Source organism: Nestor notabilis, unplaced genomic scaffold (assembly GCF_000696875.1).
Source record: "Nestor notabilis isolate BGI_N333 unplaced genomic scaffold, ASM69687v1 scaffold1048, whole genome shotgun sequence".
Taxonomy (NCBI): Eukaryota; Metazoa; Chordata; class Aves; order Psittaciformes; family Psittacidae; genus Nestor; species Nestor notabilis.
Window position 1 is genome coordinate 1 of NW_009938523.1, and position 14,259 is coordinate 14,259.

General features: G+C 46.6%; 1 protein-coding gene across 1 annotated transcript in view; it reads right to left on the minus strand.

The window, feature by feature from the left end:
- Positions 1-1,266: 1,266 nt before the first annotated feature.
- LOC104409468 (unconventional myosin-IXa-like) overlaps positions 1,267-14,259 on the minus strand; it is a gene marked incomplete at its 3' end in the record, with an annotated part of 53,354 nt that continues 40,361 nt past the window's right edge. The window contains exons 9-17 of the mRNA XM_010019342.1: positions 13,531-13,674; positions 12,813-12,852; positions 11,815-11,937; positions 7,494-7,574; positions 6,493-6,603; positions 5,354-5,476; positions 4,693-4,842; positions 4,148-4,458; positions 1,267-2,913 (exon numbers count right to left, since the gene is read on the minus strand). Coding sequence (XP_010017644.1) covers positions 1,267-2,913; positions 4,148-4,458; positions 4,693-4,842; positions 5,354-5,476; positions 6,493-6,603; positions 7,494-7,574; positions 11,815-11,937; positions 12,813-12,852; positions 13,531-13,674 — 2,730 coding nt within the window. The remainder of the gene's footprint in view (positions 2,914-4,147; positions 4,459-4,692; positions 4,843-5,353; positions 5,477-6,492; positions 6,604-7,493; positions 7,575-11,814; positions 11,938-12,812; positions 12,853-13,530; positions 13,675-14,259) is intronic.

The window sequence follows — 14,259 nt, forward strand, 5'->3', positions numbered from 1 at the left end:
TTTTTTTTTTTTTTTTACCCTGTTGCTTGTTCTGAGCATGAACCAGGAAAAAGAATGGAAATTTTTTTGGGAAAGACTATTCTCAAACACCCACTTCCAAACCAGTTCTCCAGGACCTCCTGCAGATTTCCATTTGAACTGATTCAGAAGGAGGGCATTCTCACTTTGCATCTATCATAGCACTAAAAAATATAGCCACTTAAGGTGCTTTTTGCTCAGCTCACTCTTTCTACTACCACTTCTGAATAAAATGATAGGCGTGTATGATAGATATAAGGATAGGCCAGGTTGGACATAGGGCCTTTGAGCAACCTGCTCTAGTTGAAGATGTTCCTGCTCATTGCAGGTGGGTTGGACTAGATGTGCTTTGAAGGTCCCTTCCAGCCCAAACTATTCTATGATTCTGTATTTCTAGGCTTAGTTAAAGAAACTGCACAAAATAAATGGGAATCTCCTCCCATCACAATAGCACATAAACCACAAGACTTCTTCACTTGGAGGTACCCTGAGTTATCAACAGCAAACACTGACCGGGAGCTTTTGCCTTGGAAAAGGTGCAGCAAGCTTTTGGGGAGAGTTTATGTGCTTTTTGAGCTATATGGCCAAAACCTCTCTTCAAAATCAGAAAAGGCAGCTTAAGCTACATGATAGAGTGGGAGCAAATGCTGTCCCAAGATCTTGCTGTGGTCCCTGGCTCCTGTGCTGGAGCAGCCCACCAGGTGAGCAGTGTGATGGAGTTGAATGACTGTTGCCCACTACACGTGTAATTATACATGTGAAAAACTCATACCCCAGATTCTCTCTGGAGGTTTGTTGTTTTTTACTCTGCAATGGTGGGACAGTCCAAATGGCTTTGCTGGCTGTGTTATTTATATAGGAAACAAGAAAAATCCAGAAATACTCTGCCTTATCCAGTGATTTCTACTCTGACCACCTAAAAATCCTAAGAATTCTCTTCTTTCTCTTTTACCTTCAGAAATAAACTCCTATCACTGTTCATCTAGGAGAAATGAAAGCAGTGCCAACCCTCTTTCTGTTACCACTCCTCACCTGCTAAAGTCCGTGATTACCTCCCCTGGCTTACAGCAATACGTATGGGACAGATCTTTTTCCTTTTCCTCTCATTGCTAGAAGATCCAGAAACCCGTCTTCATTTCACTGGGGGTTTTGTACACTCTATTTGGATTATTTGTTTCAAACAGCCTCTAGCAGAACAAAACGCCTACGGAGAAAGCCTACAGAGAAAGCACACCATCTTTTACTCACTGGAGGCCAAAGGGATTGTCTTTCGGGGTGAAGAACATAGTGCTTGCTCTCGCCTCCTCGGTGGCCTGGTTGGGCATTCGGGGTTGCCGGAGACGCTCTGTCCTCGACAAGTGGCTGCCTGGGAGGTCCCTGGGGTCCAGAGCCGGTCTGGAATGGCATCGGGCTTCCAGTGCTGATCCCAATTGACCCTCTTTTCGCTCTATGAACATGCTGACAGGTCTGTCTCTGGGGGCACTGTGAGCTGGAGAGCTTCCCCTGGTCCCAACTGTGAGACCTTTGATGTCAACTGATGAGGTTGGAGCCACACCAGTGGTGGGGCCAAGCTCCCCCCTGCTCTGGGGGTGCAGGATAAGGACTGACTGAGGCCGACTCTCTGGTATTTTGGTTGGTTTGAGGGAGGAGTCCTTCATCCTGTTCTGCTCTGCCCTCTGCAAAGCCTCCATTCTCCCTTGCTGCTCAAAGGCTTTGCGTTGTCTCTCCAGAATTTCCTTCTGCTGACGGATCTGCTCCATCATCTCCCTCTCATTTTGCAGCTGAAGCTGCTTTTGCCTTTCCTCTTTCTCTACGTTGAGCTTTTCCAGTCTCTTGATGACAGAGTCTGGAGAACGGGCCTGTATGGCAGTCCCTGTCCCACGTTCCTCTCTCTTAGTAGAGGACTTCTCTTCCTCCTCTCCCAAGGCTCTGCCCTGCTCTGGCTCAGAGTCCTTCCTGACCTCAGAGAATGTACCTGTCTTCTTTCTTTCCACTGCTTTGTTCTTCAGGTTATTCTCCATCAGCTTCACCTTCACGTTGTCTTGTGGTGGAACATAGAAAGTAGGTAGGTTGCTGGAAAGGAAGGTTTCTCTTGGATGAGCCTTGTTTATAACATTCTGGGGGTCACACACTATGTGCTCCTTCATGGTGAGGTTATCAGGTAGCTCCAAGTCTGCAAGTATCCTTCTGCAACTGGGTAAATTGCTGTTCACATCTGCCCCACAGAAAGACTTGTCCTGCAGGTGAGCCTGGGGACTGCTAAGCAAAGAGTCAGTGGAGAATGACTGCACATCCTGCTCATCTAAAACTAAGGAAACGAGTTTATTACTTGGGGTGTCTTCACAGCTTAACATCTCAAAGCTCCCTTGAGAGCTTTCACTCTCTGGGGTTCCCTGAGGGGAATGAGGTGCTTCTGACACCAGCTCAGTGGACCACCGCCGCTCTTCAGAAGGTGACAGCCCACCGGTGGAGCGGACCTTGAGCAGCTCCAAGCTGAATTTTGCCTGTTCCAGTTCACGCATCCTCCGGCTTTCTCTTTTTGCACGAACCACTTTTTTCTGGTTGAGATCCTCCAGCGATTTGGGTCTCTCTCTCACGACGACCTCCTCTTCGGTGTCCATCCCACTCTGGCTACTGGCTCTCTCATGCCTTTTGTACAATAAATTCCCAGAAGAATCCAGTGGGTCCATGTGATTCACCCGATTATTTTCCATCAGTGATTTATGTTCCTCTATAGCTCTCACTCGCTCTTCAAATGAGCCATCCTCCCACTTAGATGGGTCAGAGCCCTTAATTTCCAAAGCATCATCTGCCTCTAGTCCATCGTCTTCTCTAACAGACAGGCCATTCTCCAGCTGCACCTCTTTTAATCGCTGCTCTTTCAAAGCTCTAAACCTGCAAGAAAGCAGAAAACCAGCATATTTTTGTACACAGTGAACTGTGTCCACTCACATCCCTTCAAGGCACTGTAACAGTGGCATCTCATGACCATCAGCATCACCATCATCACTTCACCACCACCAGCATCTCAAGCAACCCTCCTTGCACATCTGGTGCAAGGCAATGCAAGTGCAAGTTCAGTTTTCAACCTTCTCCTCTTATGCCATCTCTCCTACCCAAGGACTGTCCCAACGCACCTGAAAGCTCCTCTTGAGACTGACAGCAGCTGCTCCAGCCTCCATCCCTGGTCTAGCTCGTTTGTGAGCTGACAGAGCCAGAAAAGCTTAATCTGTTGCGCCCCCTTGGCTTCTCCATCTTCACCATCCTGCTTGGGCTGCCTCTTGTAGAGCCAGCAGACACTTGTGCCCAGCACCCAAATCTTCCACCCTATGTCAAGGTGCTCCACACCTTGCAGGCAGTGTCTCTGGAGAACAAACCAAAACCTACTCCGTGGCCAGCAAGCCAAGGCATGCTAGAAATGCTCTCCCCTTCACAGCAGCTGACTCCAGTATCTCCTGTCCCTGTGAGACAGCGCAGCAACCAGATCGGTGAGGCAATCTGAGTTAAAAATAGGCTACTTAAAGTGGTGCTGCTGCCAAGGGGAAAAAAAAAACAACTTGGGAGTATTTATGGCCTCGGCTTTCCACTGCCTACGTGCTCCAACCTGAAATAGGCTCTCCTTATTCTAAGAGTAGGATGTAGAGCTAAATAAACTCCTTTTGTTAGAAAGGGCCTCTTCATCAGGGACTGTAGTGATAGGACAAGGAGTGATGGGTTTAAACTTAAACAGGGAAGATTTAGGTTAGACATTAGGCAGAAGCTCTTCCCTGTGAGGGTGCTGAGGCTCTGGCAGAGAAGCTGTGGCTGCCCCATCCCTGGCAGTGTTCAAGGCCAGGTTGGACAGAGCCTTGGGCAACATGGTCTAGTGTGAGGTGAGGCCTTTGGCATGAGGTTGAAACTGGATGATTTTAAGGTCCTTTCCAACCCAAAACATTCTATGACTCTATGATTCTATGAAGCGTGGACAAAAGAAGGATCAGACCAGGTCAGGGCAGGGCCAGGGATCTTACGAAGGGCCACCCCCCTCTTTAAGTCACCGTTGTCCAAGCAGTGCTTGATTTCAGATCAACCACCTCCCTCCCCAGTGAGCATCACGAGAAGATGTTCTCATTTTAACCAACAGCGTTACCTTTGTCGTGCTAAATATCCTCTGCAGGCTGCCTGCAAGCAGACAACTTTGCTTCTGCAGGCTGCATACAGCTGCTTTGCGTGGTGCCCTCGCCAGGCTGCCTGGATGCTGGTGGCCGCATCATGACGCCGCTTGGTGTGCTCCCGCCAGCAGCTCTGGATGACGTGGGCTGCAAACTGCATCTGCAGGAACCTCCGCCTCTCCATGAAGCCACGCCAGTGGGCCTGGAGAACAACGGCAGCTTTGCCAAGGACAAGAGGGTCTGAGGATGGTTCCCTTTGTTTTCGGCTCTGGTAACTGCGCCAAAACCTCTGCAAACACAGCAGGCAGTTCCTTGTAACGGGTGTTGTGTGGGGGTGGGAGAGCACCTGCCTTCACCCAACCTTTCCAGCTCTGTTTCCCCCATTCCCAACTTATTATGGCATTAGGAGTCTAATCCTGATTGTAAGCTCCTTCCTTAGAGAGGGGACTTGATTTTACCCACCAGCTATATCTGTAGGATGCACGGATTGTAATTACCAACAAAACCAGGCACCATCACATACCTGTATGATGACTGCAGCTTGCCTTAAGCTCAGGAACTGCCTCCTGCAGAGCATGCTGCGGAACCAGTGCTGCAGCAGCATGATCCGGCGCAGCACCTCCTGATGCAGCAGGTCCTGCAGAAGCTGCCGCTCACGCTCCTTCACGAAAACCTGGCCAACCCCCCCCAGAAAATCACAAGCATGAGAGCTTCCAAGGCCACAAGACAGATGATTTAATCCTCCTGGAGTTTGTGTCCTGGATACCCAGAAGAAAGTTCAGCAGCTGATTATAGTCAAGCCACCTCTAACAGGTTTCTGCAGTTTCATCTATAGCCTGGGACTGTTCAAGGGCTGAATTACAGAGCCTCTGCTATCCCTTCAGGGGAGACAAACTGACAGCTATCGTATCAAGCTGTGTCTGCACACAGACATAGGTTTTTGAAGGCTATCTCATTACAACCAGACCTGCAACTTGGTTAACACAAAACAATGATGTTCCTTACTAGTTTTGTGTTAATAATATTCCAAGCTTCTTTTAAGCCATTAGCTTCTGGCAAACAGAAGAAAAATAGTTTCATTGACTAAAAACATATATAAAGATATTAGTTTATAATTACAGAAATGCAGGCAAATGTTATATTTGTATCTTAAACATAAGCCTGAGTTGAGGATAAACATTTACCATTGTTCTTCCGACTTGGTAATTGTCTGGATCCAGTTTTATTTTCCGGAAAAAATCATGAATATTGTGCTTAGATGGGTTGATTCCTTGAGGCAGAAGGACATGGAAATGGTTCACAAAATCCTAAGACGAAAGAAAAAAACCCCAAGATTTGGTTAGATGGGTCCTGATGTGTCCCTTCCTCCCATAAATAATGGATTTGCTCCACTGGCCACATGAAACAAGATCTATCGGGTGAGCAGAGGGACAGACAGCATTTTACAGACTGTGGAACACCAAATTTCATCCATCATTTGTGGTTTGACAGAAAACACATCAGAGCAGGGACCCAGCAATGTTCAAAGGTCTTTCAGTGTGGGAAGAGAGGTTCTGTAGAACCCACAGGGTCATCTCGAACAAAAAGGCTCCAAATCCTCAGCAAGGACCGCTACAGAAGGGGGTTACCAGCATCTGCAAAACATATCTGAGATGCTCCATCAATTACTGCTGTGAGGACTCAAAGAGTGGAGGAGCTACAAGAGGAGAGATTCTCCCAGGTAAGGTTGGGATATATGCTCACAGCAAAAAATAACAGCTGTTTTCCTTTTCTGAAGAGCTGCTGTGCAGGACATGACATCTGGCCCTAAGCAGCTGCCATCAGGGAACAAACTGGCATGAGCAACCCATAAAAGGACTGACATACGTGCAAATCTTGGCAAACCCAGGGAAAAAGAAGAAAACAGGAAAAGGTGGATAACTCCTGAGCGGTTTGGAGGATGCCAATCACCTGCCTGCTGGGATGCAGCCAGCACTGACATGACAGGCCAAATGCCATTCCCAGGCAAATCCAAAACACACACAGAAGAGCACATGCAAATTGGATCCCTTTTTCTTTGCAAAAAGGAAGTCCACATTGCAAAACTACCTGGTTTTGTTCAAAACCCATGATGTTGTTATCTGCAGAGGGGCTTGTAGTCCACTTAGGTCTAGGACCAGCAGTGCAGCAGAGGACCGCTCCATGTCCGATATCAGCTCATTACATTCACTGCCTTACCTCAGCTATAAACTCATTACCTTGGTAAACAGACGAGCTACCAACATTCAGACAACTCTGATAACAGTGCTAAAGGTGGAGAAAGAGGGAAAACATTTTACTCAACCTGGAAGGAGTATTTGCAGCCATATCCTGACTGGCGAATGCGAACGGTCTCCAGCATCCCCGTGTACCGCAGCTGCCTCAGCACCAGGCTGTCATTGAACCTCAGAGGCAGCTAAAAGGGGAAAACCAGGCCAATGATGAGCAAATATTCCCTTTAACTGAAGTTTTTAAGCTTGTGGATGGGTAAAGGGATTCAGCAGATGTACCACATCTGTGTGACATGCACATCAGCAACGATGCAAGGGGAGGGAGGGAACGCAGGTTCCCAGAACCATGCTAATCCCACCATGGTTGAATCCTGTTTTTGTCCAAGCAGCCATCAGATGGAGACTTTCAAACATATATATAGAGCTACAAAGAAGGTATTTTGAGCCCCTAAACTGAATAGAAGCCCCCTAGGACACAGCTAAAAATTGTGAGCAACTAAATCTCCTAGGCCTAAAGCTTCATCTTTAAATGTATGGATAAAACTCCAAAGGATTAATCCTTAAGAAAGCACCACTACTGCAACCTTTATTTTGAAGTGAGGGTCCTCAGCCCATGAAACATGCTTGAAATCCAATTCAAGAAATGTGATGCATCATTGAGTTAGTCTGAATAATGTAGCTTATTCTAAAAGTATCTTTTACCTACGGAAACTTTATTTTAGAGAAGCTTTAAGGCTCAATAACAGCACAAGTGAATTCACAGCTCTGCCAATCTCTATTACAGGTGGCAGAAGCTTCAAAGCAGTCAAATTAATTTATTAAGCTCAATATATTTTTTATATAAATTAAACCCACGTTTTTCATAGATGTGCTTCTACAATTACAAGAAGAGCCAGTGCAGTTCATCAAGAGCAACACACAAGTGATAACATCCATCCTTCCCGCTGATGATACAGAATTAGCTTCTAAATCCAACTCTATTTTGGGCCTCCTTTTCTTTTTAACCCCCTGACAAAATTACACAACATTTCCAAGATGATTTTTAGCAGCACTGCTCTCCTGTGATGGGATTTACCTTTTCAGCGTTGGATCGAATGCACTTGACAAAATAAGGTTCTGCTTGGCCAAGGGTCTCCATTAGCTTGTTGAGTGAGGCCTGCAACAGAGAAGACATCTTCAGTTGGGAAATGAAGAAGAGAATATGATGAATAATGAAAATTCAAGTTCTTAAACCAGAAAACAAAAACAGAATAAATGATGAGTAAAAGCAGGCAGATGGGAAATTGTTCCCCAAGACGAGTGTTTCAGCCCTAGCAACTTGGCTGGGTTTGTCTTTGCACCCAACAAATTAGCTAGAGAGAAATACAATGCTGTGCTGTGTTTCGAGATCGCCTGTTGAACTTTTTACATCAGCTGTGTAATGATTTTTGAAGCCTGTGAACCCTGAACAAAGTTGTTTTTAGAGGAAAATAGCTTCAGTGGTGGCATATTATCATAGAATCATAGAATGGTTTGAGTTGGAAAGGACTTTAAGATCATCCAGTTCCAACCCCCTGCCATGGGCAGGGACACCTTCCACTGGAGCAGGTTGCTCCAAGCCCCTGTGTCCAACCTGGCCTTGAACACTGCCAGGGATGGGGCAGCCACAGTTCCTCTGGGCACCCTGTGCCAGCACCTCAGCACCCTCACAGGGAACAGCTTCTTAAATCCAACCTGAACTTCCCCTGTTGCAGTTTGAACCCATCACCCCTTGTCCTATCACTACAGTCCTTGCTGAACAGTCCCTCTCCAGCATCCTTGTAGGCCCCCTTCAGATAGTGGAAGCTGCTCTGAGGTATCCACGCAGCTTCTCTTCTCCAGGCTGAACAGCCCCAATTTTCTCAGCCTGTCTTCATACAGGAAGACCCTGATCATTCAGGCTCTGATCATCCTTGTGGCTATTCCTGGCCATATACCTCTCCTGAAATGTTGTGATGGAGGGTTTTTCAGGTTCTCATTTTATATTTCTCCTTATTCCCGCATCATTATTAAAAGTGTAGGCCATAATAATTAATTTATATCAGCATCATTGCTATGCTCAACTGCTCCAGCAGGACCTCACGCTGAGCTATTCCTCTGCCTTGCAGATCTTTGAGTCTTTTGCAACAAAGCACAAACTCTTTGAATAAAAACATACCAAAAATCCGAGCTGGCCAGGCTCCTCAGCTGCATTGGCTTTACTGTGCCCTACCAATATTTTGAATATCTCTAATTATGAGCACATTACTGACTTGGCATCAGTAACGTGCTCCAGGCTTGATTCTTCCTCATATTAAGAGCGTTTAAAACTCAGTTGTGTAACAGATGTTCTGTTGCATATTTACTATAAGTAGAGTTATTTTTGGTTATACATGATACTAGAAAGAAGCATTTTGCCTACAGATCTGCTTGCAGGAAGCCTTTTGTCCTTCTGATCATTTAAAGACATCTTTATGGGAAGCCTTTCATGTTTAGAAAAATGTATTTACATCCAGGATTTGGAAAAAGAGGAAGGGATTGATCCCATGCATGTGCAATACAGCTGTGTTATCCTAATACTAACTGCGTGCAAATGTCATAGAATCCCAGACTGGTTTGGAACCCAGTTCCAACCCCCTGCCATGGGCAGGGACACCTTCCACTAGAGCAGGTTGCTCCAAGCCCCTGTGTCCAACCTGGCCTTGAACACTGCCAGGGATGGGGCAGCCACAGCTTCTCTGGGCACCCTGTGCCAGCACCTCTGCGCCCTCACAGGGAAGAGCTTCTGCCTCAGAGCTCATCTCAATCTCCCCTCTGGCAGGTTAAAGCCATTCCCCCTTGTCCTGTCCCTCCAGGTCTTTGTCCAAAGCCCCTCTCCAGATTTCCTGGAGCCCCTTTAGGCACTGGGAGCTGTGCTAAGGTCTCCCAAGAGCCTTTTCTTCTCCAAGCTGAATAATCCCAACTCTTCCCCTGTCATTCCCATTCCAGGGAGCAGTGGGAACACCACAATGTGGGAGACCTCCACTGGCATGCTCCCGCTTTTCTCCAAAATCGCTTTTTTTTACACAAAAAGAAAGAAAAAAGCACCTATTAGGAGATCTGAACCAGTGATGCTGCAGCATCCCACTGTGCCCCACACTGGGCTGAAGGGAGGGAAGGGAGACACACACAGGATTCAGCCCATTTGCCAAAGAACCCTGCCAAAAGCCCTGTAAGCAAAGTGCTCCTGACACTGGAAATAGTGGAAATGTGATCATTCTGTGACTGCCTGCCTGATGGAGGGGGGATTTCCGTGTCATCAGCAGCCAGTGACATTCTGCACACGGCAGATGGTTTGGGCACCCTCTGCCATCTGGTGCAAGCTCTGGTCATTAGGAATACGTGAAGGACATGCCAGATCCCTGGATTAACCCTGGACCCTGCTCCTTTGTCTCTCTGCCTGCAAAACTTTCCAGCCACCCACTCTTTCACCCCCTGCATTGGAGCTGAAATGCATAGTTTCAGCATCATTCCATGCTAGACAGGGCAGCATCCTTTGCTTTAGGGTACCACCTGCATGCAGGATAAAAGGGGAAGCTATAAATCACCATGCTGCAGTTTATGTCTAATTTTCAGCTGTGAAAACCATTGCTGCTCTTACAGCACCCTCTAAGACACCTATTTCACCTAAAGATTACTGTAAGTTAATAGTTAATATCAATAGGAGACAGAAGCTGCAAGCCTGGTGTTGAGGCATTAGCCACAAGGCAGCATTTATCAGCAAACCCCCTCCTTCAACCCTGTGATAGGAAACATTTGTATTTCCTGCCTGTGACCCCATTCCATGTGCTGCAATTTTATTAGGCTGCTCTTGATGAAGAAAAGCAACCTCCTCAGCTTGCACCAGGCTGCTCTTGCAAGAAAACACTTCTCTCAAGTGTTAAATGAAGTCAGGGCTGGAATGCCCCACGTTTGTCTTAGAGGATAAGCAGGCAGTTGTACCAGAGCTGCCTCTGACTTCAACATGATTTTATCCATTTCACTAAAAGAAGGATGTGTTGTAGGCACAGCTCCTACATTGTCAAATCATCGCTGGGGAACAGCATGAAGTGTAAGGAAAAGGGTATTAGAATGATCTGCTTTGCTGCATAGGGGCAGGGGGGGAATCTTCACAGCATTCAGCGGTCTTTTATTTGTAAGTGCCATAAAAGCACACACTAAAATCTCAGTCACACGCTCTGAGGCTTTTCAGAGTTTCCTCTGAAGGATGAAGAGGGTTCAGGAAGGCATTTCACACCAAGACATCCCTGTTTCAAACCCACCGTGGTACTGTATGAATTAAACTCCGCAGAAGTACATTTTAACCAGCATACTATTAGACTAGACTAAGCTTAATAGATGTATGTATACAGACGTGCATTCTGCAAATTATATATACTTAGATTGGTACATGTATGCGTGCATGTATATTTAATTAATCTTACCCAGATCTATGCATACAAAATTTCTAAAAACAACCCACATCTCCAAAAACAACCCCACACCATCAAAAGGACAAGTCAGAACCAAGCCAGACTTACTTAAAAACCAATTTTTAACTGAAAAGCTGCTTTCTAACATCACCACCTGCTTGTGCGTGCGTCTTGCAGCGGTTTCCAAGCCCTGATGCACATACTTGAGGATTATTTTTGCTGCAGCTAATCCTGGGGACGACTTGGTGCATTGCGCTGACAACACAGCACATGCTGTATTGATCCCTCCTCTCAATTCCACTGCCTGCCTGGAGATAATGCAGCAATATTGTGACCTTTCCACCCCTACTAAAATTCCCATTCTGGCAGACTTGAAACCCGTGTGAATTTCAGATGCTGAATGCAAGTCAAAAGACTATAAAAATGTCATTTTGGGATTTTGCCGTTTCTAGATTTGGCAGAGAATGCGCCACGATGCGATGGCTTATAAAGTGAGGTACCAGAGGTCAGGCTGCATGCTCTGCAGCTCATCCTCACATCCCATCTTGCTCTACCACATCATCCTCCCCCATACCCACCATGGCTCTTGATTCTCTCCATTTACACTATTTAGATACCTGCATGGAGTCTCCCAGCTTACCCAAGTCATGTAAACAGCTGAATTTATGTCCTAAATGGTGGTGAGGATCATGGAATCTCAGACTGGTTTGGGTTGGAAGGGACCTTAAGGCTCATCCTGTTCCCACCCCTTGCCACGGGCAGAGACACCTTCCACTAGACCAGGTTGCTCCAAGCCCTGTCCAACGTGGCCTTGAACACTGCCAGGGATGGGGTAGGACTGTGCCTGCAAGTGTGCCCTTAAGGCACCCTGGGAACCCAGAACAGGTATTTGCTTTTAACCTCTCTCTATCAAAGATCTAAATCATAGGTTTAATATCAAAGGAGTACCTGGAACTGGGCACTGATGCTGGGTGGTTTTTTCTTCTTATGGAGATGGAGGAGAGATTTGGTAATGCGGTCATGCAGCGTCAGGTTGGTTAGGTGCTTGAGGGACTTCACATCCAGCATATGCTGTGGAAAGAGAGACTCCATTTGTTCTTGATAAATACAACAATAACTAGATCTTACCATCATGCTGTCTGCTATTATCGTCTTTATCCCCTCTGCAGGGCTTCCTGAGGTGACCACCCTACTTAATTTCAATAGGAAACACAGAGGGATATCTTGAAATGTAGTTCTGCTCTATGTGGCCAGATCTCCCAGCTCATGTTCCTCTGAGCTCCTCTGAGAACTTGGCAAGGGCATCTTTGACCATGGGAAATTTGGTTCTCCTACCCAGTAAGGGCTGCAGACAAATCATCCTCGTTAATCAGCAGTTCATCATCTAACTGTATCTGTGTCTCTCCAGGTGCAACACGCACACAGAGAGGAGTAAACCCAGTTTGCTCCTCTTGGTCCTCCATTCCCGATCACCAACACAGCACGAACAGGAACCACAACAAGCATTTTTCTTCTAGGTACAACAGATCTCTTGGCATCTCTTAAAATATAGTTAATGCAGCCAAGAAGGAGGGAAACTGAATATTAGACAAGTCTGATGTCTACCAGGCACTAGCCCTCTTGCATAACCTACCAGCTCATTCAAGTTTAGAGATTTAATTATCAAACTTCACCAGCATGTATGTACTCTTTCGTATGTACTCTTGCCCAGGGTAAGGAAAAAAGGAGCCAGAGCAGGTCCAAGAAAGGAGCTCGTTCAGCATATCCCAGCACATCAGGGTTGAAATCATTTGGGTTTATATAAAAAAAAGAGCCCTGAACAAAGCTGAGTTGACCAAGGTCTTGATGCAGACACAAGTGCCCTTCCTCACACCCATCAGCATCTCATCACTCTTCCTAGCCTTAACCCACAGACCTGCAAGGTAAAAATGCTGCTTCTCACTCACCTTTGGGAGACTGGGTTTGGCTTTGAAGTTCTTGTTTCGCCTGGGGACATAATAAATGGCTCAGGTTAATCCATGTGTGCAATTGCAGAATGGAGGAGTTGATGAAACAAGCCCTTCCAAACCCCCTTTAGTGGCTGCTTCCTGTGACCTGAACTGAAACTGGGCTGCTTCTACATGCTGCAGACTAGGTGTACAAATTTAGTGGCACAGGTTTGAGAGGAAGGTATTCAGTTAAAGAGAATGGTTACACTGGCAAGGATGGGGATGCCAGAAATTGGGCAGAGTGAGGGAGCAGCACTGGGAAGGACTGACCATCCTCCTGCTTTCTCACAGCCTGTGTTAAATCCAGACAGCCGCAGCATTCTCTGAACCTCCTGATGGGGCTCCAGCATGAATCAACATCCTTTCTCCACCTAATTTGTAATGGAAACTTTGATATCATGCTAAAAAATGTGACTGCATTACACTGCTGTCGTATCTGGAGACTGGTTTGACTGGCAGATTCTTTCCTTCTCCCTGCATCTGTCATAACGAATGAATGATAAGAGGTAAAAAAATCAGACATGTAAAACATACTGGGGGTTGACCCAACCATGAAACATGACCAAGTCTACTCAAAACCCTGATATATTTATATTCTGGCTATTTACATTCCTCTAACCACCCACGTTGCTCATTATAGTCCAGGAATAAAGCCAAAATCCCCTCCTTTACTGACATGAGGATGCCGTGGGCCCTCTCCAGTAGCTTGCTGTTGGTGGCGTTGACAAATATCCCATCCTTGTCTAGGAAGGCGCTGGGGCTGGCGAGCCGGCTGTGCCGCATCCCCATCCTGCCATTCCAGCCAACCGCATAGGCATCACTGCAACACCAAATACCACACAGTGTTAGGAAGACATACCCAACCCAGCTCCATGACAAAATAAGATCATAAAATAATCCATCAGTAGAAAATGAAAGTCACCATTTTATTCTTTTCACCACATCCTGGGCTGCATCAAAAGAAGCATGAGCGGCAGGGTGAAGGAGGTGATCTTGCCCCTCTACTCTGCTCTCATGAGGCCTCACCTGGAGTACTGCATACGGTTTTGGTATCCCCAACATAACAAGGACATAGAGCTACTGGAGCAAGTCCAGAGGAGGCCACCAGGATGACCAGGGGCTGAAGCACCTCCCATATTAAGACAGGCTGAGAACATTGGGGCTGTTCAGCTTGGAGAAGAGAAGCTGAGTGGAGACCTCAGAGCAGCTTCCAGTGTCTGAAGGGGGTCTAGAAGGATGCTGGAGAGGGACTATTCGTCAGGGACTGTAGTGATAGGACAAGGGGTGATGGGTTCAAACTGAAACAGGGGAAGTTCAAGTTAGATCTTAGGCAGAAGTTCTTCCCTGTAAGGGTGGCGAGGCACTGGCACAGGTTGCCCAAGGAAGTTGTGAATGCCCCCTCCCC